This window comes from Pseudopipra pipra, chromosome 6, assembly GCF_036250125.1.
Source record: "Pseudopipra pipra isolate bDixPip1 chromosome 6, bDixPip1.hap1, whole genome shotgun sequence".
NCBI lineage: Eukaryota > Metazoa > Chordata > Aves > Passeriformes > Pipridae > Pseudopipra > Pseudopipra pipra.
Window position 1 is genome coordinate 5,582,165 of NC_087554.1, and position 26,017 is coordinate 5,608,181.

General features: G+C 39.1%; 1 protein-coding gene across 1 annotated transcript in view; it reads left to right on the top strand.

Annotated features, from left to right (window-relative positions):
- Nucleotides 1–26,017, top strand: part of NAV2 (neuron navigator 2) — a 210,795-nt gene that overhangs the window by 76,767 nt on the left and 108,011 nt on the right. The window contains 3 exon segments of the mRNA XM_064657171.1: nt 4,776–5,013; nt 6,529–6,597; nt 9,745–9,902. Coding sequence (XP_064513241.1) covers nt 4,776–5,013; nt 6,529–6,597; nt 9,745–9,902 — 465 coding nt within the window.

The window sequence follows — 26,017 nt, forward strand, 5'->3', positions numbered from 1 at the left end:
GACTGAGGTGGTTTGTAAGTGTGGAAAGCAAAATAGCGCATATTTAGTACACATTGTTCTAAGCTGAATATACCAGAACTAATAGAAGAGGAGGCTGAATGTTAGGTGTATCCTTAAGCTGGTTTAGAACAGCAACAAGTATTTCCTCCAAGGTGAAGCTCTACTAAGCTCTGCCCGAGTACAGCATTAAGTGCCTTGATTGCTCAGTTATAATCAGGAGGAGTCTCATGTCAAGAAAAGAAAGTGTGAGCTAAAACTTCAAACAGCAGAAAGTTTATTTACCAGGAAATGATGAAAAAGAAAATGCCACAGAGTCTGTTGTAAAAGCCAATTTTGACCTTGATGTGATATGTATAAATATTGTAAAAATACAATAAATTTCACATTATTTACCTGGCTTGATACAAGGCAAAATCTAAGTGAAATAGCAGAGTAGTTGACAAGAAAACTGTCTGGGTGTACGAAGTTGGCAGCGTAGTGTTGCTCGCACTGGGGAAGGGACAGCATGATTAATGTTCATGGTGCTCCTGCCAAGTCTCAAGTCAGACCCAGCAGGATCCATGTTATCCCATGGCTTTGCTGATTTGGTGTTTCTTCCTTTCTTTTACACTGTGTAGGAATTAGTGTATTAAATCACGCGGAAGCTAAGAAGGGACCCATAATGTTTGCTGCCAACACACAAATGAGAACATTTACTGGCTCCACCACTAACACTGAAGGAAGAGAGTGACAACTAGAGAGGGGAGGGAAGGAACTATTTTTTTATAAAATAAAAGACTTTGAATGCAACAATAAAGTAAATTTCTTTTTTTACTCATTCCTGAACTGTGCTGAGGAACACAGAATCATTTAAAATGAAGAGTGCCATTACCAAACAAGCCAGTGTTTCTGTGCAAGCTGCCAAGACCTGCTAGGTCAATGCAAATAATTTATTTACTTCGCTGGCAGATCCTCATCTAGGAGGAAAGAAAAGACTGTGATTGCTTCCAAGCAGGAATAATCACTGAAGTCTCCTGGAGTGCTTAAGAACATGTATTTTTCAATAGTGCAGTTTTAGTGTGCAGGGAAGTTAATGAGTCAAAGCTGGAATTTGGATGACTCCTAAATGTTGAAATAATTTGGAACTTCGTGTGTCATATCCTTCCAGTATTGAAAAGTCCAGCTTTGATATATGTGTGTACCACTTAGACATAGTCCATTTTTATGGATTTATGCAGTGGAGATCCTAAGGATCTGCAATCACTGATGATGACCATGTTATTATGCTAGAAGCAGGTCCCCTTCCCCAGCAACGTGGAGGCAAAATGCATTCCCTTATCAAAGATTTTTAGATCCTAAGATCCCCTTTTGTAAAGAAAACTACGGAGACAATTAATTTCTCTTCTTGCTGCAGTTTTTTATTGTCCATTGCTTTGAGCTGTCTCTCCACATCCATGCTCTTAAAATTGTCTCCACAATGAGCAAGGTTTTAGACTCTTGGAATTGCAGCTGCCCAGCAAAACTAGCTCTCCTTCCACGCAATATTTCCTTCCTGCCAAGATTTTGAAGATTATGGAGGACGTAAATGTGGAGTAGAAACTCAAACTGATGTCCTAGATAGCAGCTGCACCTCTTCTGGGTTGCAGATTAGCTGGATAATGATCAGCTGCACAAATCATAGAACCATAAAATGATGAAAGAAAATGCCTCTCTAGATTTTGGAACAACCACAGGTCAAGCTTTTGCCTTTGAAATGACATTCACGCTTCTGTAGGTAAATGGAGTTCGGTGTACACAGTCCACAGTACTGCGGTTCCCCTCTCTTCAGAGCAGAGGTGTTCTCCCAGCAGATCCATATCCTTTTTGTGTTGGGGACCCCAGAGCTGGATGCAGCACTGCAGGGTGGGGACTCACCAGAGCAGAGCAGAGGGGCAGAATCCCCTCCCTCCACCTGCTGCCCACAGTACTTTGGGTGCAGCCCAGGACACGGTTGGTTTCTGGGCTGTGAGTGCATATGTCTGGGTCATGTTGAGCTTCCTGTCAACCAATGCCCCTAACAGCCTTCCCTCCTCAAGGCTGCTCTCAATCCATTCTCTGGTCAGCCTTTCTTCACCTTTTCTCTGTCCTGAACTTTTTCTTTTTTACATTTCTACCAAGCCCAGTGATTTTTGTGAAGACAGAGAAGGATGGTTGGCAAGTTACAGGGGTGAAATTCCAGCTGTATGGGAAACAAGCAGCAACAGAGATATTCCAGGGTGAAAATTTCCAAAGAGTAAATTTGTGGGAATTCCTGTGAAAACCAAGTTCCAATTCCCTCTCAAATATCCAGAGTGTTTGTTTCCAATATCCAAGACAGTCATTTTTGACTCCACATTTGAAATGGATGGGTCACATCCTTGTCCTTATCTAAGTCAATACGAATATCAGAGCTGACCATGGACTGGAGGGAACTTGAAGCAGGAAGCAGTTGAGACTATGCTGATGGGCAGAGCGCAGTGAGGCTGCAGTACTCTTTGAAATACTCTTTTTGTACAAAGTGCAGGGGTGAGCTGCCAGGAGAATTACCTCAGTCTTAAAGATAAGAGAAACATGGCTACCTCTGAAAGTCTGGTTTGAAATATTTTGCTTCAAATCCAGAGGGAAAGAGACTGCTTTAACTCATTAAAGGGGTTTTTCTTTCAATTATCATATTTTGGTCACCTTAGAAAAAAAGTCAAAAGCAGGTTGCTCTTCTGATAAATACAACAGAAGACAGGCAGCCATAGAAAGCCACAGATTTTAGGTGGGTTATTGTTATAGTTGCCTCTCATTTCATATGGAAATCAGTTTCCAGTTGATTATAGCTTTGCTAAGTTTAAAAAAGCAGGCCCATGGTAATTTCTTTTATCTTCTGGCCTGTATTTGTGCAGTTAAGCTTCCCAGTGCCTCTGGGTCTGTTTAGTTATGCTTCAACCTGTGATTAAATGCTACTTTCTTTACAATTCCCGTGAGTAATTTGAGTTCTTTACTGGAGATAAGGAGATCCTTTTTAGTGTGCTCTGCTGTCTTTTGTGTCTATTTTACTTTATTGTCTACTGCCATCCCTGTCCTTCCTAGCTAAGCAAAGATTATTGAAGAGAACCTGCAGATTAGAGAAGGAACCTGCCTGATGCTGATGGCAGTGGGAGAAGGTTGTGTTTGTGCATGGCACTGCATGGGAGCAGGAGTGTACTGGGAGAAGGGGAAAAAGGCAGGATTAATTGGGACCCTACTGTTCAGGAAGAGACTAAAACTGGCCAAGAAAACAAAGAGTGAAAATGTCTGCTGAAGGGCACTGGGAATGATAATCCTTTAAAAAAGGGAGTGAGGAGACAGTGATGGGAGAGAGCACTGAGGGGCCAGACTGCAGGGAGATAAAAATGGATAAGGAAATTGAGCCAAGAAGTGTGAGGGGAAAGGAATATCCTGAGTCTGGGTGTGATGGCAGGGCCACTTAGGGAAGGTCTAGGATTCTCTGAGGACTTGGACCGAAACAAATTTAAGTAATTTCTGTTGGTGGTTAGGAAGAAAAAGTAGATTGAGGTGCAGGTAGACAAGGAGACTGAAGCTAAAAGCTGGTACAGAAAGGAAAGCAACAGTTTTAAGCTGTGAGCCTGAGATTTGCTCAGTAAAGTGTTTAGGATTAAGAGCAGGAGCTTGTTTATACAGCCAAGATGAGCAACATGAGCAGAAATGTGGCTGGGAGAGGGAGTATAGGATAGAGCAGAACCCATCACAAACTCAGAGCAACCTTTCAGCCAGAACTGGGAACAGAAATCAAAATTCTGGTTCTTGCCTTTATGTCTTGCCACGTCCTTTTCTTCCCATCTTGCACTAACCCACACAGAGGGATATAAAAGCATAGGGCAGCAGTAAGCTGTATTTGTTCCAGTCCTCTGTCTAGCACACAGAAGTTCAGCTGTTTGATGTACCTTTCTTAATTCACTTTTTAAATTTAGGAAATTAAACACGCTTAAACATGATTTAAATAATTAAATCATGGCACATTAAGGTTGTCTGCAAGACAATTTGCACTTTTGCATATTAATTATCAACTGCATGGTCTGATAAACCTCTTCATCTTTTTATTTCTGTTTGCTTTTACATTTTTGCATTTGATACTGCATAAAAGAACAGGATGACATTTAGGAATTGAAAAGTTTATGCATTCAATATCAAGCTTTCTTTAGGTGTGTTGGGTATATATTCCTTATCAGCCAGTGATAGTATCAAGCTGGTAATTATCTATTTTAATACAGCTATTTCACCTATAGTCATATTCTCTAGTGCAAAATTTGCATCAGACTTCCTTAGTGGAAATTATTAGTGTGATATTCCAGAAATTATATAGTACGGTGTGAGAACTAAGTAGTTTTTCTTCCTTGTGCAAATTTAGGACTGAGAAATCATTTACAGTGTGCTGTCATTAATACACTTGTTTTTGTGGGGGTTCTGTTTTGGGTTTTTTAGTTACTTTAGTGTAAAGGAAAAATTTAAAGGAACTAAAGGAACTTGCTTTTGAAGCAGACTGGCATTAACACAGGCTATAGCAGAAATGTGAGATATCGCTCAGTCACCGCAGGGAAGAAATTAGTTATTTATTTTTTGTTGGTGCTCACTGGTAATCAACTGTAATGCCAATTAGATGTGCAGAAAGAAATTTGTCCTAAAGAACATCCCAAAGGAAGTTGGTTCAGACAGAGTTCTGGGGGTGCAGTGGCTCAGAGAGAAAAAAATCACTGGTGGCTGACGAGTGACCTCTGATCATTGCCTTGCAGAAATCAGGAATGGGAATCTAAAGGCCATCTTGGGCCTTTTCTTCAGTTTATCTCGATACAAGCAACAGCAACAGCAGCCACACCACCATCCATCCCAGCAGGCTCCCCCAGTATCCCAGCAAGCAGGGCCTCCATCCCAGTGCCAGGTCGGGGTTCCAGCTCCGCTCCACGCTCCGTGCCAACAGCCCCCGCAAGCTGCGCAGCATCAGTTCAAAGCACAACCAGAAATGCAGTCCAGGTGGGGAAGTTTCCTTTGAGTTGTTTTTTTCATTGTTTATCTCTTTTTTTGCTTCTCATTAAAGGTCTTGAAAAGCCAAAGAAACTCCTTTCTTTAGTTCTTCTCTAGAATAAAGTGTGTTGGAAATGGAATGCTGAGTAGCAATTGACTTCGTGCCTTTGGAAATCAAAACAGATGTGTTTAAATATGTTCTCAGTGCTAGAAATCTGCAGCCCAATGGGTGTAACATACCTACTAGACCAAGGAACCACAGTTTTTAAACGATGTTTTTCTCACTATTTCTTTTGCTTCTTTCTAGTCACAAAGCTTGCACATTGTTGCTCTTACAGAACATCTTTTTTTAGGCATATGAAAACCAACTTCAGTTCTCAGATTACAAGAGTTTCCGTCCCTACTAAGAAGTGGAAGGCTCTGACAGTGATAAAAGAAATAAAGCTCATAACACCTGGTGGCAATCAAAATCAAATCTAGGCTGCTTGGTCAAAAATAATATGCTGCTGGCTTTACATGAAAAATAATTTTCATAATTGGTGTTTGTTGGCGCTCCTAGATCAGAGTACGGATGAATAGGAAGGGTCTTTGTTTCCTGAATGTCTTTAATACTAGGAGTGCTCTGTCCAGGTTAGAATAAAAACAATTTATGAAGCTGTACCACAGTGAATGCATGTACAGCCTTCTGCTGGTCTGACCCTTCCACTGCTGAGACAGTGAGGGTTTAGTGGAGATGAGTGGGCAGAGTTAAAAGCAGAAGCCATATTTGCACAGTTACTGAAGTATGAAGGCTTTTTGTTTTTACATATCTCAAATTAAGGTGTATTTGTGTTCATACATACTGAGGTGAACACTGGCTTAGTTGCTGCTCTATGAGGAATATGAACAGTTTAACTGGAGCCTTCCAACTGAGACTACTCAGAGCTTTTTTGGGTTTTGCTTCTGTGTCTTTCTTCACAAATTATGCTCATTTGGGTGCAAGGAATAGCTTTGTGTAATTGAAAAACATGATCTTGCTACAGCATTTATAAGCATGTACAGGAAATAATTAGCACAAAACAAAGATGTATTTGAACATATTTCTGCAACTTTTCTGTCAAAAGCATGCGGAGATCCATGGGACCATTTGAACATTACTTTGATACTTTCAGTCTATTGTGTGGATCAGACTGGGTTTCAAATGATTTAAATATATACATCCTGAAGATCTTAAATGTCATGTTTTCATAGTATATCCAAAAGCGCTGAGATTCTGCAGAAAATACATATAATAAAGGATTGAGTTGGAAAAGAGGAATAAAGTTGGGGGTTGCATGCAGATTTGCACGTTCATTACTCTGTAAAAATTACTTAATTTCAAATTGTAGGAGTTTTGACCTGAAGTCACACTTGGGCAAGAAGGTTTTTATTCCTGTGAAATTCATCAAAGCTCTTTCCTCCCTATAGCAGGTTACTAGGTTCAGTGACTTAAAAAAGAATTTTCTTTGTTCACTGTTATCTTCCACTTTTTCTTTCCTGTCACAGTGCGTCTCCCAGGGACTCATCTCAAAGCAAAATCATCCGATTCACTCTTGGTCAGAAAAGGTCTTCTAGGTTAGCATTTCTTCATCTTCTGCAAAGCATGAATAATCCTTTTGCAATAATTCTGGATGCATGTTTAGGGTTCCTGTTGAAAACAGTTTGTAACTAGGTGTTTACAAACAGCTGAAATGTGAAAGTTTTAGATGGATTTAATTTTTTTCTCTCTCTTTTTTATTTTTTTTTTGAGATGTGGAATGCATTTTGGCCCGCAAGAAAATAATTTGATTTTCTTGTTCTTATGAGCTTTTGCTTTTGAGAACAAAACATGGTTCTGGGAGTTCTTGCCCCACTATACTAATTATATTTTGATCTGCATTATTGGAATCATAGAATCATAGAATGTTTTGGGTTGGAAGTGACCTTAAAGATCATCTAGTTCCAACCCCCATCTGAGTTGCATCAGGTCTTAGCTAGTGAGGAGAACATCACATGCATGATATGAGCCAGACAGCACCATGTGGGTCTGTCTCATCAGAGCTCCTGCACTGCCCAGGGTCTCACATTGAGCACAAATCTCCCTCAAAGTGATTATTAGATATTTCAGTCAATCTTTTTCCTGGCTCCCAGCATGACTTGCATGCTAGCTCATCTGACCATCTCATCTCAGTGATCATAAGGGTTGCTGTGTTATTAATCATGTTTATTTTACTACTATATTTAAATGTTCTAATAGAATATAGTTTTACATTGGTACCCATTTTGCTAAGCTTGTGGATTATAACTTATGATCTTTATTCAGTTTGTCTAGATTGTTATTTCTGCTGTAAAATTTGGATTTGTTTCCCGCGTCTTATTTCTTTTATGATAACAGTGAAGCCCTGCAGAATAACCCCTGTTAAAAAGTTCCATGCTTCCTTTTCATGTTCTCCCTTGATCATAATTATGGTTTGACAGTTCATATTTGCCTGTCAGAGGTGCTGAGGAGTAGTAAAGGAGAGTGTTCTCCAAGCTCAGTACCTTGTCTCTAATAGCAAGAACCTGGAAACATCTCTCAAAACCTGTTTTTCCCCCTTAGATTTCACAGGCACTGCTGTGAATTATCTTGACCTAATACCAAAAGCAGGGGCTTAAAACCAGTCAGTTCTATGGAGGGAAAAAAAGTCTTAAGAGAAAGGATATCTTCAAGGGTGCTTTTAGCACAGAGGTTTTTTATTCTTGGTGTGTTTTTACTTGCAGTGACAATACTGACTTGGATGGAAAACTTGTCACTTCTTAAGTGGTCACTTGGTTTGAGTAGCTTTATTTATTTTCGAATGTGACAGATTTGCAAAACCTGTGTGGGCATGTGTGGAGGGAGCCTTTTCTTATCCATCAGTACGGGAACATTGTCCCTTCCCTCCTGCCAACCTTTGCTGGAAGACTCCCCTCCCATACTGGGGCTCTCCTTGGGCTGTTGGTCCATACTCAGTGTTTCAAAACTGGGTGGTAACTTTAAGCTCATGTGTAGGAAACCTAGCTCGTTTCCTGTCAAACAAAGTAAACTTTTAATGAACTTTCCTGTCTTGGTGACTTTCAAGTTCTCAGGAACAGTGTTTGTCACTGGTTGCCCTCTGCTCCTTGCCCTGTAGTCTCCTCTACAGTGGATGAAGCACCTCTGGGGTGTTCCCGTGTCCACCTTGCTGCAATGATGAGTATGGACAACTTTCTAGCACCCCCCAGTGTTGAAAAAGGCTGGATTAATTGAGATGCTCTTCTAAAAGCTTTCAGCAAAGTCAACCTCAGAACCATGATGTGCTGTGCCGGATCTGTGGTGGTTTGAGTTTGTAAATTAATTGGGTTTGTATTTGAATGATGCCCTTATGTCTTATACTCTTTTGAGCTTCAAAAGCATGTGCATGCAGCTGCTGACATTTTTGCTTTTTCTCTTCATGTTTCTTTTCATATTTTCTATTTTTTCACTGGTCTCGAGGAAGTGAATTTATTTAGGAAGCCCTGCCAGGTTCCTTCCTGGCTTCTCTTCCTGCTCAGAGGCACAATTGTGATTTGGTGGGTTGCATCCCTATTCTCTCTGACAACTGGGACTTCTTCATTTTACCTTGTTATTGACACAAATTATTTAAATAGTTAGATTTTTGTGTTTTATACAAAGATTCTACCACACAGAAAATACAAAGAAGGCAAAGAGTGGTCCCTTCCAGTGCTACTGTAGCTGATGGGAACTGGTTCTGTCTTTCAGTCTTTAATGGGATGCCCTTGCTCTTCAAAGCAGCGAGCTATTTCACTAAGTCCTCAGTATGCATTTTGAGCAACTACCAAATCTTTAATTTTTTAATATTTCATCTGTTTGGTACGTATACATATGTACTTGTTAGTGCACAAAATACAGTACAAACATGAGAACTTTACGTATGAACATTGTCTTTGAAGGACTCAAGCACACATAGTGTTCCTGGATGTGATGTCAGTGGCTTTCCTAATTCTATTGGGCTTTTTAGAAAAGTCTTTCCCCTCTGTTTTGCCCTGAAAAGCATGGAAGCTTGTCTACTTACTCTAGAATCCTAACTACTTTTTTTTCTAGTTAATCAGCTAAATCTGGTTAATACAGGCTATGGTAAGAAAATGCTGGAAGAGACAGATGCCCAGTTTAAACCAGAAGCTTATACCAGCTCACTGGTAATGTAGTTGCTCTAAGATGGGGTGCCTAAACTTTGTGTGATTTTTATAGGCTTAGATAATTAAACTAAGTTAAAGCTTTGCTGGGCTTGGCTGCTGAGTTTTATAGCTTTCAGAGTAGAGATTTGATGTGCTTCTCTATAAGGGAAAAGGCAGCCAGATTCCATCTCATTGATATTTTCAAAATAGAGGTAGATCTTATATGTCCAGCACTCCGGTTTAAGAACAGTAGTGGCTCACTTAGTTTTAGCCTTGTACTAGTGGTATTGCTCCACTGAATTTACCTGTAACTGTTTCTGATTCACAAGATTTATGGCAAGTGATCGTTAATTTTGGCTCAGGGGTTTTTTATGATGTAAAACCATTCAGACTGTAGCTTGTTTGACATATACTTTTCATCTAAGATGATTCTTTGATTTGTTCTTATGGAAGTAGAAAGATGCTTATGAATGTATACTTGTGCTATTGACCCTTTTATTTTCAGCTTAGGCATGGTATCCCATGCATTTTTAAGTATGTTTAATCATGCTGTAATTCTTTCATCAGACTTCCAGGTCCCACCACGAGGGTGTCCACTGCTGGCAGTGAGGCCAAAGCTCGTGGTTCTATTAGTGCCAACAACCGACGCAGCCAGAGCTTTAACAATTACGACAAATCTAAGCCTGGACTTCCCCCTCCAACCCCAACAAGTAGCAATGACAAAGGTAAGCACTTGAGATTTTAGCATCCTCAGATTTTTCTTTGTAGTGGCTTCGTTTGGGGGAATTTCAATTTTCCATTATTCTCTGGAAGTTGTATGTTGTATCTGAAAGCTGTATGTTGTAAACATGACACCTACAATCCAAAAACCAGCTGGCTTTTCTTGAAAAAGCTATAGTCCTCCTTTAATATAACTGCAGTTGTGGCTTGCTGTCCTGAAGGTACATCCAAAAAAGAACTCCAAAAAAACCTGGCACTGGTGAACCATATTTTTTCATTTCACTTCAAGCACAGATAAGGGGGAATGAATTAATCATAAAATAAGACATTTTGATTAGTAGTTTGACAGGAATGAAAAATGGTGACTTAAGATTTCTTCCATGTTTTTATAGGATAAATAGTTCCATTTGCTTTCATATCCTTCACTATTGTGGAAGATCCCTTAAGTTACAGAAGTACACGACTTAAATCTAATTTCAAAATCATATAGCGCTGTGTTTGAAGGCAGGAATGTGTTAAATGTTATAAATGTTGCAGTGAAATGACGTCTGTGGCAGTGCACCAGGAACACTCAGTGCCATGCTGTGTCTGAAGTGGAGCTTTTTTGAATGACATTTACTGAGTTTGTGTCCATTCAGTAATTTAGTGATCTGACAGCATTCATTAGCTTGAGTTTGTAGCTCTGAGCTCTGTAATGCAGCATTTACCAGTGGGGCTGAGAGGATGTGGCTGAGGAGAACTGAGCCAGTCACTCTGGTCTGATATGGTCAAATTGCTGGCGCAGGCTGGCGGCTAATTCCGTATCCTTAAAATCATTGCTCGGGCGAGGCCGGATCAACACTGGATTTCAGAACAGTCTCCTTGCAGTGACTTGACAGTTGCAGCCTTGAGGTTCAAAGTCTCCTCGCTGTCCTTGCATAAGGTCTAATAACTGTAAAGAGGATTTTGCTGTAGGGAAAAATACTGGTCTGGTTGAGCTTGCCTGTGGTTCTCATGCTTGGTTCTTTCCGGGAAACTGTGTTCTTCCTTCTCTAGAAACTCTTGTCCTAGGACTGCATGTCTGTAGATTTTGCAGTGTTACTCCAAAACCTCACCCTATGATGATGGCATTGGAGGGTCCTCAGCATCCTCCAGGAACATTCTGAAGCACCCTGATCAGATTTCGTAAAAGAAAAAAATTAAATTCACCACTGTATAATAGAATTATTATAATTATATTATGAAATAATGTATTAGCATAATATGCTAATAAATTAGCAGTATTCTACCTTGGTAAATCCATGCTTACTCTTTTAGAAGATACATTGTGTAAACAGAAGTGATTTAACTGTAACATCAGCACACAGTAGTCATCTCTAAATGAGAATTAGGTCTGGCTTTCAGTTAAAAGAACAAGATAGCAGGTTATAGTGTGAGCACTAGAACTGAGGAAACCTTGTTTTCCTGTGTAGTATCTCCCCAGTCTCTTTCTGTGTCCTTGTCAATACTCTCCTCTTCTGCTCATGTCCCATAACAACTGAAGTGGGGAGATGTGGTGTGGGATTTATCTTGTCCTGAAGCATGGGTTGGATGGTCCCTTCTACATAATGAGTGGTATGATGTTATGCTGCATGGAAGAGAGAACTTGGATCTATTTTGGCTTTCTCTCGGTTTACCAAGATTACTAAATAAGGAAAGTAAAGTACTGGTTTTAGTTTGGGGTTTGTGTTTTTTTTTTGAAAAAAGTCCTAATGCATACAGAGAAACAACAATAATTTGTCAACTGAGTAACTTAAATATCAACTGCTTTAGACAGGCAGTTCTGGGAACCCTCATTCCTCACTGTAATTCATCTCTTGAGAAAGATAAACTGATTGCTGAAGAAGCATATGGGATGAGCTGCTTCCTATGGATATTACAAATGACTGAAAGAAACAAGCCTGGGTTTTAGGCTGACAATCTACATAAATTGCATTAAATACTCAGAATTTTGCTCTGGTCAAAATTTCCAGTCATAAATTATAGTCTTAGAAAAAAAATTTAAAAATGAGGGCCTATGTAAAGTTGAACTTGAACTTTTCTTAAAAACATAATCATGACACAAAGTTGGTCTGCATCCATGAGAAACAAAAGCAGTTGGTCTTACAAATTTTTGACTTATTTGAAGTTAATTGTAACATTGCCAGATAAATTTTATTCTCAAGGTACTAAGACAGTTCAAATTTTCTGACCCATATCCTGTATTTTGCCTAAGAAAATGGGACTTACAATGACTGTGTTGTGTGCCAGTCTTGGTAAGTTTTCATCTCTTTACCCCAGTACCTGCTCTGTTGTGTGTTTTTGAGGAAGGAAATGCCTCTTTTGGCTCAGTGGGTCACTTTGTGATAGAAGGTCACCTTCAGTGCCTTATGTTTGAACCATTACAAAGTAGGTTGTAATTTTTAGCTTTTATTAATCAATGGCCTTTCCCTCCAAATACAAATTGTCTTGTTAGTCAATCGTCTATGTCTTGTGGCAATGAAAGTGCATTAATTGAAACAGAATGCATCAGAAACGAAAAGGTCAGCAAATGGAGCATGGAAGAATAGCTAGCTACTGGGAAATAAACAACCTACATTTTTTGAAAGATTCTGTGAATCAGTTACTGATGAGACCACTGACTTTCTAGAAATCTTGGGGAAAGGGTTAAAGTAATATCAAAAAGAGAGAAGTCTTCTCTAGTAAGGATGACTTAGACAACCTACTTCAATCCTATGGGCACCTTCTTTGAGGGTAGGGCCTGATAGCCTTAACTTGCGTTTTGGAGTTAGCCGCTCAGTTTATATGCAAAAGTCCCTTCTTATAGGGAATTTCAGTACTCTCATTCCTCACATTATAAAGTGGTAACATGCTGTGGTATGGCTTTTTATTTATTACCAGAGTGATTAGCCATTTATAATTCCAGTAACGTTCTAGACCGGGTATTTTTAAGTGTATAACTGGTGTTATGGGCTTTTCTAGAAGAAAAATGCAATTAGGGTCTTAATTGCATTTTTGGACTGTGGGGAAAAAAGCAACTTAGGCTTGTGATTTTTTTTTATGTCTTCCTAATCCCTTCATACAACTGGAGCCTTTTAATTCAATTCTGAATTGTCAGTTACTTAGTCTATGCTTATGTTAGAATACCTTTTGTTTACTTCATGCATTTTTAAGTATACCTTTGGTTTACTTTGGTGTCCGGAACTCATCTAAATTATCAAAAACATTTCTAAGGAGTGTAAAGAGGCAGATGAGCACTGCATTTCTATGCCTTTGTGTACTTATTAGTTACTAGTTATTTTTAGGTTCCCAGTTACCATGTTGTCCTTCTAATTGTCTAATGTGATCAGCAAATAAAATATAGCCAATATTTTATTTGCATATGCAATTTAGATTGCATCAATGTATTTTTTTATCCAGAGCAAGGTGGAGCAAAACTGCATTCTAGGTAGTATCAAGAATGAAACTTAAATATATTGAAATATACAGCTTCAGTAAGGACTTTGATACGCTGGATTTTCTCATTAATTTATTTCAGTGCTTTGCTTACACACAGTGGAGAGTCTTTTGAGATGTGCTTTGAAAGCAGCCTCCGGCTTGTCAAAATGGTGGGTATTTTTTACTAGCTCTGAAGACCCTCATATCTTCACTGTTCCGCAGGCACTCAGTTTGCATTTTGCAGTCTCAAAAGTCTGGTAACATCGTATGGAAATATTCTATTTATTATTTGGATCCAGTCTATACAATCAATGAAATTATGAAGCTATAGGAAATATCAACTTGATATGCCATCTCCATTTCATTTAGGATGTGATGCAGTAATGTGACAGGCTTACACACTTTATTTTTTTTCCTATATTTTGTTCCTAATATTTTATTTCAAATAATCCTACAGAGGGCAGTAGAAGTCTGTGGGAAAAATGACACTTTTCCTGTGAGTTGAATGTAAGGTAAAAATGTCAGTAGAAAAAAAAGCACTGCCAGACTTTGGCCATTTTCACATCAAAGAGATCAAAGGAGATGTTTATTACTCAGATTTGTGAAGAAGGCAGTGCTAATGATGTCAGGCTTCTCTTATATTGATAGTATTAGAAAAAGCAAAAGAATTAAATACTGGAGAAGATTGTCCAGAGGAGGGGTGGGATCTCCCTTGCTGAAGGTATCTAGGACTTGCCTTGATGGGGCCCTGGATAACCTCCTCTAAGGCTCTGCTTTTAGCTGAAGGTTGGAAGGAGTATCTCCAGAGGTTTCCTGCAGCCTAGACTGTTCTGTGATTTCTGCTATTTAAATGTGTGGTTAGTTTCTTGGAATTTTAAAAGTATACTGGACATGGATTAAAGAGTTACCAGTAATTTATTGAAGGGATTCTGGCGGAGGGTAAAAAGGCAAAGCAAAATTGAAGTGTGCTTCAGGACAGATAGTTCCAGTTCTTTGGAAAATCTTTAATATTTTGTAAGTGTCCTGCATTCCTCCTTTATTTCCATGCTCCATGTTTTCTCTCCTTTCATATTGATGCTCAGTTGTGGTGTGTTGTTTTGTGCAAGCTGTGTGTGTTGGGATGTGATTCAGTGATACTCAAACCAGTCCATGTTACACCCATTGCAGACATAATTAACCTGCTGACACAGCAAAAACAGTTCCAGTTGGGTGGCATAGGGACAAAGGGAAGTACAGGGTCCTGCAGTTCCCAAAGGACAGTGTCTCATTGCCATGACAATTTTGCATAGATCAGACCTGCATGGAACCAGCAATAAGGGGTTAATATTACTTGAGTCTGGCTCTGAGCTCTGGCAGGTGTAAAATTACCACGTTATGATACCTTTAAATATTATTTCCTTCAAAATTTCTATTGAGTATAAACTAGTTAAATAGGAAGATATATATTAAGGTATTTTGAAGGACAGTTAAGGAATTTCTTTCCTCTAAGTTTTTGACTTTGTGTTATCAAAATAGGACTGACTACTGTCAGTAGAATGTTAGCAAGGAAATGTCACCCCCCACTCCACTGAGTAACCATGGTGTATGGTTACACATGCCACATGTGTGCTAAAAATGTGTGCACCTTATATGTAGGCGGTTATATTTATCGAGTTCAAGAGGGCATGCCATCAAGTTCAAGGGTGCAGTTCAAGAGGCCACAGCATATCTTGTCAGAGCCTTGGTAAGAACAGCTCTTAAAAGTTAAATCAGTATCTTCATGTCAACTTTACTATGAAATCCATATTTATTTCTTTAAATGGCCTTTTACATAGAGAGTAGAAAATCCTAAATCTGGAACTGAGACATTGAAGTTTCTCTTCCTAATGATACAAATGTTTCATATTCAATCCTGTATTGATATAAAAAGCACATGAGAATACACTCTCATGGCTTGGTTCTGTGTGATATTGAGCTTGTCTTGAACTCAGCATTGCTTAAGGTCATTTAAAAGTGGCAGATTTGGATTACGTCAAACCCTCAGATTCAATTTAAAAATGCTACTTCAGTAATAGCAAGGAAAAAATTAATCTTTGTGTGGAGCAAGGCAAAAAATGTGCATAAGGAGATCGAAACTCAGAGTTCTTGTGGTTAGTGTCTTGAAGGCTAAGATTTTCAGCAGCATTCTTTGAAAAAGAGGGATGCTGATAAAACACGGAGAAGAGCACTGCATAATTAGAGCTTTGGAAAATCTCCTTTGCAGATTGGTATTTTAAAGGTTAATTTATGTTTTCTGTCTAAAAGAAAGGTAACTTTCTTATTACCTACAAGAAACCTGTAGGTAGTGACATTTATAGTAACAACAATTCTTCATTACTTCAGTAGGCACTATGTGAGTATCCATTTGTTAGGAATCTGAAATGAGCCCAACTCAGACCTCAGAATGTAGGAAATTTTAAGAATGAGGATGCTTAGCCATTGAAAGAGATTAAATTAGACATAATGAGTCAAAATTTAATGTTTGCCCAGAGCTGATGTTCAGACAGAGGTTCCAGTTTGGGCTCAGGAATTACTTATTGCAAGTCTTTGAGCCCTATTATCTTTAGATCAACCTAGATGATTCTAAGAGTTTTCTTGAATGAAAAATCTTTCATTTAAGCATGCTAAAATGGAGGGCAAGTCCTCTTTTGTAGCTGCACATAAAATGAGATGAAATATTTGATGTTCTGAATGACTGGATTTGGCTACCGTACCAAGTACAGGATGGTCAAGTGACGTTGCACAAGCTTCCTTGCTGAAAAAACCCTATGTTCTGTTTAACATCATGCAGTTTTTCCATTCCAAGCAAAATAATAGTAATAAACAGAGTCAAAACACAGGCTTTTGCATTTGTGCTGAATAATAGTGTAAGAATTAAAACAAACAAACAAACAAACGAAAAACAAACAAACCAAAAAAAACCAAAACAGTGGTGAAAAAAGAGCTCTGAGACTTATAAAGCGTGATAGAAATTTGTGTTAGAGAGTTAACATTTTAATATTTTTTTGCCCATTTATAGTAGCATTCAGCCTGAATGGGAAAGAGAAGGCTTTTTATGGCTTCAGGTGCAGGAATAGTTAATCATGACAATTATGACAGGGAGCTGAGATGTTGGATTCAATCCCTGTGGCACTGAGCCAGCTGACTCAGTGCTGACAAAAGGTTACTGGGATGGCTGAAAAGACAGACGCTTTTACAAAGGGGAGCTTGTGACAGGACAAGGGACAATGACTTTAAACTGACAGAGGGCAGGTTTAGATTAGATATTAGGAAGAAATTATTTACTGTGAGGGTAGCAAGGCCCTGGCACAGCTTGCCCACAGAGGCTGTGGTTGCCCCATCCCTGGAAGTGTTCAAGGCAAGATTGGATGGGGCTCTGAGCAATCTGGGATAGTGGAAGGTGTCCCTGCCCATGGCAAGGGGGTTGGAACTGGATGGTCTTTACGGTCCCTTCCAACACAAACCGGTTTATGATCCTATGATTACATATGATTACATAACAGTTGTTATAATAAGTCTCATCCTTTTTAATTGCATCTTTTACTAATCAAAGACTGAATAGTCCTGAAGTGTTCAGGTGTGTGGTATCTTGAAGAACAGAGAGCCCATACAAAGCCCCAGAGTTAATTATCACAGTGCTCTCTGTTCAGTCAGTCACTGCAACATCTGGTGGCACACAGGTAGGACAGAAATGTGAAATATTAAGCCTGGTATCTCAGTGTTCTTTACGGGCTGGAAATTTCCAACTGAGGACTCTGATACACTGAAGTTGGTATTGAAAAGGCTTTCATCTTTCCAGCACAAACTACCAGGTCGTCACTGAAACTGTTTCTAACTGTTCCAATCAACTAGTGCTGAGCCCGGCTCTGCGAGGCTGCTGAGAAGAGTGGGGGAGAAGTAGAGCAAAGGCAGCTTTGGAAACCAGGACCAAGAGGAAGATCTTAACAGTTCACTAGAGACTAGCAAAAATAAGCAGAGCTCCTGAGATTGAAAGATCCCTATCCTTATGGAGGAATACTGTATGAATGTCAGAAAGCTGGGAAGCGATTTTAGAGAATGAAACAGTTGGCTCATGCAACAGATAGCAGTAAGTTAAATATTTATTTATTTTATTTATTTTTTAGGCAGTTATAGCTGTCTTCATGACTTAAAATCATGTCTGTATAGATTTAGAAAAAGTTTCCTTCATTCGACTTTTGGAGCAGTTGCTTTCCTGTTCTATATCCATCTTGAGTTTAGTTTTATTATTAGGTTTCTCTTTCTGTAGGAAGTTGAATGAATCTAACGTTTACTTTTGAAATGTTGACCTGATAAGACTGTGCAAAATTCACTAAGATTAAAAGTTTTGCAAAATTGGAAAAAGTTTTATATTTTTAAAGAGGCATAAGTCTATAACATTTGAAATGGGTTTGCCTGCACTTTCACATTTTCCTTGGAAAATAAATGTGATTGGCTCAACAATGTGAGAATGTGATAATTACTTAAATGTCAGTCATCCCACCCTGTAAAAATGTAGCAATGTTTCATCTAGGTCAGGAATGAAGCAAACATCATATTCTGCTTAGTGTTTAGGATGCTGCTGCTCTGCTCATCTCTGCTGGCACTCAAGATGCTCTCTGGTTTTACTGACCAAGGGTTTTTCCTGTAAGACAGACTGATGGTAAAATAAATTTACAGAATTAGTCTCAACAAATCCATAACCAGAGCAGGTGGTGTTTTCTGTGTATGCACTACCAAAAAGTAGTGCATAACCCTATCCAGTTTTTTTAATATAATTTGCATTGAAGGTATTTGCCAAGTGTTCAGGGTGATTTATTTTGCTTTGAATTATAGTGCAGTGATCACGAATTTGGTGTGACAAAAGTAAAAATAAAAATATATAGAGAGAGTGTGGGGAAATCTGAAAGATAGTCTGAGGAACCTCATAATTTCTTTTGTTGAATCATAACTTTGCAATGTAAATATACCTTCTGGTTTAAATCTGTTTAACAAAGATCCATGTTTAAAATTTTGCCAAGTTTACAGCTGACATTATGTATTTGTAGCTTTGCATTTGTTAATAACATGTGGAGTCTGTACTCCAATTCTGAAGGAAAATCAACTATATCTGTGCCCGAGAGGTGTTTGCTTGTCTGTTCCGAAACGTCTCATGACTGGACTTGACCATCTTTTAAAGTGTATCCCTTCAAGTATCCATTTGGTCTTAAAGGTAGCTATTAAAAAAAAAGATATATGAAAATCATTCTGTGTGGCTAAAAATAAGGCACATTTTTGCTCTTTCTTGATCTCTGTCCTGTTTATAACAGTCTTCATGTATTTGAAGGCTTACAATGTCTCCCTTCAGTCTTTTCTCTTCTAGGATAAGACATCTTTACTATTCCTACTTTCTTCTCATACGTTCCTTGTGACAAATCTCTTAAATGTCTTGATGGTCTCTAATGGCCTCTTTACAGTCTGTCAGTCTCTTTTAGAGGGGTGCTGGAGCTGGACACAGCACTCTACCTGATGCCTTATTTAGTGCTGAGTAGGATGGAATAGTTAAGTTCTCTGTCTTATGATTCTGCAAGTCTCTGACTCCATATATAATACTCATAATACATTTCTGAATGATGTTTGTTTTCCCTTAGTGTCACATTATGAGGTATGCAGCTGCATTCTACTGTAACTTCTATTTCTTTACTGCAGTCCATTTGCATAGCCAGTGGTTTAACCTTTTGTGTTGAGGCATTTAGTTTCTCCTTTCTAAGCACAAACCTTTTCAATCAACTTCAGTGAATGAAATCTTATTGACTCAGTCGAAATATTTTACCAAATGTATTAATGCCTCTCCATTACCCAGGCATAAGGTTACTGCCTTATGTCAGAAGGTGACCCTCATGAGAGCTTTTACTGTCAAACAAAATACTCATCTTTGGGCAGTTGAGATATAAGTATATCCTGGGGTACTGTTTGCACCCTTTCACTTTTCTAATCAAACATACTTTTTGAAAGATTGGCTCATCTTAGTTAAATCTTTAGTGACATATTTATGTTGAGTTTGTGCCCATCAAACAGCTTAAAGACTGTCAGAAGATAAGCAGTGTGGCACGTTTATAGGACAAGATAAGAGTATGCAGTAAGTCATATTCATGCCTAATTTTACAACTGTTCAACTGGCTGAATCTGACATTTGAAAATATGTCCTCTTTTAGCTAAACAAAGGCTGGCTGAAGGCTTAATCATAGCTGAAGTGGATCTTTACAAGACCACAGGACTTTACCATAGTTGTGTAAGCTTTAGAAATACATAAAACAAGCCAAAAATGTATTTAAATAAAGTTTTTTTGGGAAAAAAACCCCAAACAACTAAAAAAACCTAGCCAAAGACATGTTCTTAGCTGTACAGTTAATGAAGATAAAATTCTGAGCTTTGAAGTAAAATGTAACCTTGAGAAGCAGCTTCTTGCCCAGTGTACATCTGCAGAGCTGCACTGGAGGTGCTGGAACCACGTTAATTTATACCAGTTGAAGAGCTGGTCCAGCGTTGCATGGTCTTTACAGTGCTTAGATGTTTCCTTTTAAAATAAATATTTACAATTTCTTGTAAATTTATTGTTGGGTGACGTGTGCCAGAAAAACAACTGTGGAAACTTAAGTTCACTGTTAAATCGTAGGAAAGCAAACAGTAGTGGTGCTACATCGCAGACTTCTCCAAGTGCCAGCATGTTTCTCCACATCTGTAGAAGCCCCTTCTCCTTTGGTAAGAGCATCATCCAACCTCCCTAGTCCTTCCATTTGTGACTTCGCTACTGACTCTTTTGCCTGTTCCTCATCCATAACCGAAATAGATCTAAAGAATCTGTGACTGGCACCAGAGAACTGCCACCATTTCTGAGCTGGCTGATCAGCTTAAAGCCATGGTCCAACCCTTCACTACTGACATGAATAGCATATTGTTATCTGCACATTGGCCTGGTTTGAAAGATCTGCTGCTACAGATTGTAAGGTAGTTTTATTGACTAGAGAGAGTAAATGAAGACCCCACCATAAATAGTAGTATGTGACTGTCGGTTGGTTTTGATATAAAAATATAACAGATTTTTGCATATTTATGTATGTTGAACTTTAGGTGTGTATGTACATGGTGGTAAAGTATGTTATTTCTGTATGGTTTGGTTCAACTCCTCAGTTTGAATGTGGACTGTCCATGTTTCAGGGTGCATTGCTGTTCCCCATGGGTGTGCATCCGTGGGCACTGCTATTCACCACTCTGCTGTGTACAGTGTGTGACTTCTCACTGAGCAGAGTGGGATATTTCTGAGTTGAAATGTAGTTTACCTTGGCATATTGTCTGCTCATTCTTATATATTTTTTCCTACTGCCTGTCCCTTCTCTGTTAAAAATCTGCCTCCATCTCCATGGTCATTCCAAGCCCTGATTGGAGCCACTACTAATAGTCAAACGGATAATATTCCCTATCTGCAGTTCTCAGACCACTAATTTGTATATGCCGTATTTCATATAACCTGCAGGAGAGATGTGTCAGACCAAGGCTGCCAACTGTACATATTGTCCACTCCAGCTAAGAATAAAATCTAATGAAAGACTCCATAACAGCTTCCTGCCTGGAATTCACTAATGTTTTTGAATAAATCTGTTGTGAGAACTCTTGGGGGATTAGATTGTACAAATAATGAGAAGGAAATGGAGAGAAATGAACAAGAATGGTATTTGTCTAGTATTAAGTGGAGAGTGCAACTTGTTTTGAATGGCACAATAAACTTGGTTTCATAATTTTTGTGATCATCTAACTGGAATGTGGTCGATAGAGGTCCCTCCAACCTCTCTCTTAAGGCAGTCATGTGGACAGCATTCTGAATTTTACAGTAACTAAACAAAAACAACAAGGAATTCAAGTGTCTTAGTTGGTTATGTCAAGACAATAAGAAAAGGATTGCCTGTGCTCCAGTTTTATTTCCCCTCACCTCAGCAAAAATGCTGAGTTTTGGCGATGTGAACCAGCTGACAGCAGAACTGTTGTTTCATGTGCTGGAACTCTGTGTGAATGAAGGAGACTTTACAGAAATGTGCAAGTTGAGTTTCTGGCATATCCATGGGCTTTGGTGTGAGGGTTTTCAGAGATACAGCACGTCTCTGTGAATACATGGAACTGCTGTTGAAGCAATGAAGTTTACAACAGTGGGATTGAAGAAGTAGATATGATGGAAGGAAAGAAAAATATCATGGAGTAAAGGTAATTTTTCTCCTGTGTTACAATAAATTAAATCAGCCCTAAAGGGAAAGCCAGTGGGCAGAAGTTGAAGGAACCAATTCTGATCAGTTAGAAAGGGTCCTGAGCAACCTGTTTTAGTGGAAGTTGTCTCTGCCCATGGCAGGGGGGTTGGAACTAGATGATCTCTAAAGTTCCTTCCAGCCCAAACCATTTAGTGGATCTATGATTCTAGGTTTTGGTCCTCAGCAAAGCAAAATGTTTCCTATCCAGACTTTTCTCAGGTTATACAGAATTTCCCTGTGTGGCAATCTCTGCTTTAAAAAAAAATAATTTTTGTTGCTTTTTTCTGTGGTCCAGAATAGAAGAGAGAACAGAAAGCTTCAGTCATCTTGTGAGTGGAAGCCATGCCCACACTGAGCCCTGTCTCAGTCAGCCCCTTCCACCAAGCTGTAGTTCTCTCCTGTCCTCAGTGTTAAAATTGAAGTGGAAACTCCTGTGGGCCAGAAGGGTTGTGCTTATTTTGAGGAAGGACTGTGTGCCAGGTTACTCCTTTTGGGAATGTTCTGCTCTACCTGCTTGTGGTTTGGATTATGGAAAGACTGTGATTTTTATAGTCAGCTCCTGGAGAAATGCAGGCATTTCCGTACTTCCAGGGGTTGCTGAGCATGATAAATGATTATGGAAGAACAGAACAACTCAGCTAAAAAGTTTTTCTCTGTTGGACTTTATTTGTAGTGCTTTTAAGGATAGTCGTCTGGTGGGTGGATGGGAAGGGTCAAGATTCACCATTTATTCTTCTAGATGGGAAACGATGAAACTGTCATAGTGGTTTCTGCAGTTCTGACACTCTAATGTCATAGAGCAGAGCTGCTTTTATTTCCTAAATTAGAATCTGGCTGTGGATTTGCTATTATATCTGTTATCTAATCTATGGGCTGAACTATTTCTCTTCTTAAGAGCTTCTTATTTTTCCCATACCTGTGAAATAAAAAAAATAGCAGTTTGTTCATTTGAAAATGGATAAAAATGCTGTTAAGTTCTTGACTCTCCTAAGGAGAAGTAACTATGAGAACATCCTTTGTCTGTGTGTTGCCTTTCATGCTTATAATGATGGCTTTTGAAAGTTTTCAGTTATAGCAAATCAAAGTCCACTTACTTAGAGTGAACATGACAAATGATGGGAAATTGCATATATTTTCTCCTGATGTTATTATAAAATAAGCTCTCAAAGACTTCAGTGGGAGAATTAAATCATAAGCCTTCAGATTCTTTTTTTTTTCCTCACAAATGGGTAGGTTTGCAGATGCAGTTCAGTCTTTGCAGGAGCAGCTGAAATCAGATTTACCCATGCTACAATGTGTATTGGCATTGGAACTAGACCACCAACATCTTTTTTAACAGGAACGCTAGGAACAAAATAGATTTTGGGCCAGGATTTGACCTTGAAAAGAGGAAAGCGATCATTATTTATTGTAGCCTGTAGCTTGGGTTTGAAAACATTTCTTTTATAGTCAGTTTTAGTTAATGCAAGTTGCTGAAGAAAGAAAATATCTCCCTCACAAAGAAACACATGGGAAATAATAAGCTTATTAATTCAATGCATGAAACCTGCTCTCCTTTTCATGAAAGAAGGGCCTATGTTATGCTGAATAAAACTTTCCCCTTTGCATGCTGATGTGTTCTCCATGGATTGCTGTTACTGCTTCATTAGGAAACCCAACATTTGAAGCTGCATTCTGGCAGCAGAACTCCTTTCGTTTACCAAGCTTGGTCAGAGGAGTAAAAGAGCCAGCAGACTTGTTCATAAAAAAGAAACAGAGAATCTTTAAAATTGAAGTTTTCTTAAGTTGAGGCAATTTTTCATGAGAGTGTTTTATTTCTTGCAGTAACTTTGCATGGTGCAAGGTAACAAATTACTCAAGGATTTTCAATATTCAGTTTCACTGTATTTGATCCAAACACAAATCAAAATCCACTGCAGTTGTGTAGAAATAGTATCTTCTTTTCCTTCCTGAAGTGTTGCTGCTTAACATGTATATTAAGAGTTTGTAAATATTTTTTATTCATTTCAGGTGTGTAGCATCCAGAATTCACTCTGTGGAAAATGCTAACTAGAGACTCTGAAAATTCCATTAATGTCCCTATATATATTTTTTTTTTGTAATGTTACATTCATAGTATTATTGTCCTAATTCTGATTTCTCTGACATGTCTCCAAATGGAGCTACATTGTACTCATCCTACGCCACTGGCAACGGAAGCAAAATTCAGTTCCAAACAGGAGGGTGTATGTGGGGGAGCTGGGACAAAGGAACGTTTTGTTTATAAACAAATGAACAGAAAAAAGCTTATTTTGGTCAGTGAGCAAACAGAATTAATTAATTAATTAATTTCCTGAAAACATTTGAAAAAAGGAGAAATTGAAGAGTTCTGGATTTCATTGGAAAATTAATTTGGAGCAATGCTTTGGGATTTAGAAAACAAGCCATTTCACTTGATCCAAGCCCAGAAGTCTGTGCACTCAAGCACTCATCTGGACTGTTAGGATGAAGCTGAGGTCCCAAATGAACCAACAACTTGCATTCACTTCACACTGTAGAGCTGGTAAACTGCTGTGAAGAACCTGTTTGAGAAGAAGGCAGATTTCTTTCCAAGTCTGTTCAGGTGGCTGCATGCTAAGACCCTGAGCTGAGTTTACTTCTGCATATGTTGTACTAACCGAGTGTACAACCAGCTCTTCTATTTTGTAGTTACATCCCTTACTGGTAATTTTCTTTTTGTAACTCTTATTTATTGTCCCAGTCCTGCGCAAGTAAAGGCTTCCCTGCCCATATTGATTAGTACATCAGGTTCCTCCCTGGACCTGCTTGTAAATCCCTCCTAGGCATGTTCATGAATCTCAGGCAGCTCTGATGATTTCTGGGCATGAGTATACTTTGTGCTGCCTTAGGATTTGTTGAGAATGATGAGGTCAGAACACATATGGATTAGAAACTTAGTGTTGGAAGTACTGTCAATCTCCAGTTTCTATAGCAGTATCTCAATATTGAAATGTGTGATTATTGTTCTTAAAAATAATCTATAAAAACTAACTGTAAATTATGCACAATTGGGATTTTCATGAAACTTTCACTACATTGCTGGATGTCTTCTGCAGAAGGCAGACTGAGACAAAGGCTCGCTTGTTCTGGGTGTACAAAAGGAGCCTGGTGTGGTGCGGCAATGGGAAGTGGATTGGGATGAGTAGGAGGGCTTCAGGAAATAAAAATAATAACAAAGCAGCAGTGTAGGATAAGAGGAACGAAGGAAAGAGCAATGGTGCACAGCTTGTAAAGGCAAAGGGAGGAGCACTGCCAGCAGCTTGTGAAGAAGTTGTCACCGTCCTTCCTTTCTCATGTGTGTGTCAGGGCACTGTGATGGCAGGTCACTGCTGCCCCTCTCACTGGGAGTCACTGTGACTCCTGCAGTGGTGGAGTCAACTGTCCCTGGAATTGCTCAAAATAGTGTAGATATGATGCTTAGGGTTAAGTGGTGGGCTTGGCAGTGCCAGGTTAATGGTTAGACTCAATCTTGGAAATCTTTTCCAACCTTAAGGATTCTATGATTCCTATGCCATCACTTGTCAGTTCTCCTTAACCCATCAGGTTGGATTCAGAAGGCTTGAGCAGAGCAACTAGAGGACCAGGTGGCATTACCGTTTGGGACATTTGGTGGCTTGGTTTTCTTTCAGTACGAGAGTAAACTGGGAGTAGTGCCCTGGAAGCCAGCAGGCTGGCAAAAGCTTAAAAGCAGCATGATTCCTTTCTGTGTCCGTAATCCAGCTTGTGCTTCCTTCCAGCTCCATGTGGGTAGTTTGCCATAGGAAAAGGACTAGCAAACCTGGCCAGTATGATGATTGCTGGTTAATAACAGTGTCCTGGAAATCTTCTGACTTCAGTAATATTTTTTAAAGTATCATTATTTCCTGCTATCCCGCTTTGTCCATAACCATGTGAAATGGCTGAGTTTATTATTAAGGAGTCTCTAACACTCTTAGAAACCTGATTCTTTGTTAAGACAGGAAGATGTATGTGCTTTAAATCTTCAGTAGATCTGCTTTGGATCACAGGAGGGAGGTTAACAGAGCCATATCTTCACTGAGAAAGTGAAGGAAAACAGTCCCTATGTGGCTGCAGCAGCTCATGATTTACAGGACTGGATTCACAGGGCTGCTCCTGCTGCCGAGAACGCACGCTCTCCACTGCTGTTGATTTTTGAATTAAAAAAATGCAGCTCTGTACACAGTTTACTTTAGTGCGAGAGGGCAGGGAAATATAGGTAAGAGCCGTTAATCCCCAGCAGGCTGCTGGGCAGGGGAACAGACACAGATGACAAAACTTAATTGGAAACATGAGCAGCTTAACAGAAAACATATTTGTGATAATTGAGAGAGTAACATCTCCAGAAAGGAAACTCA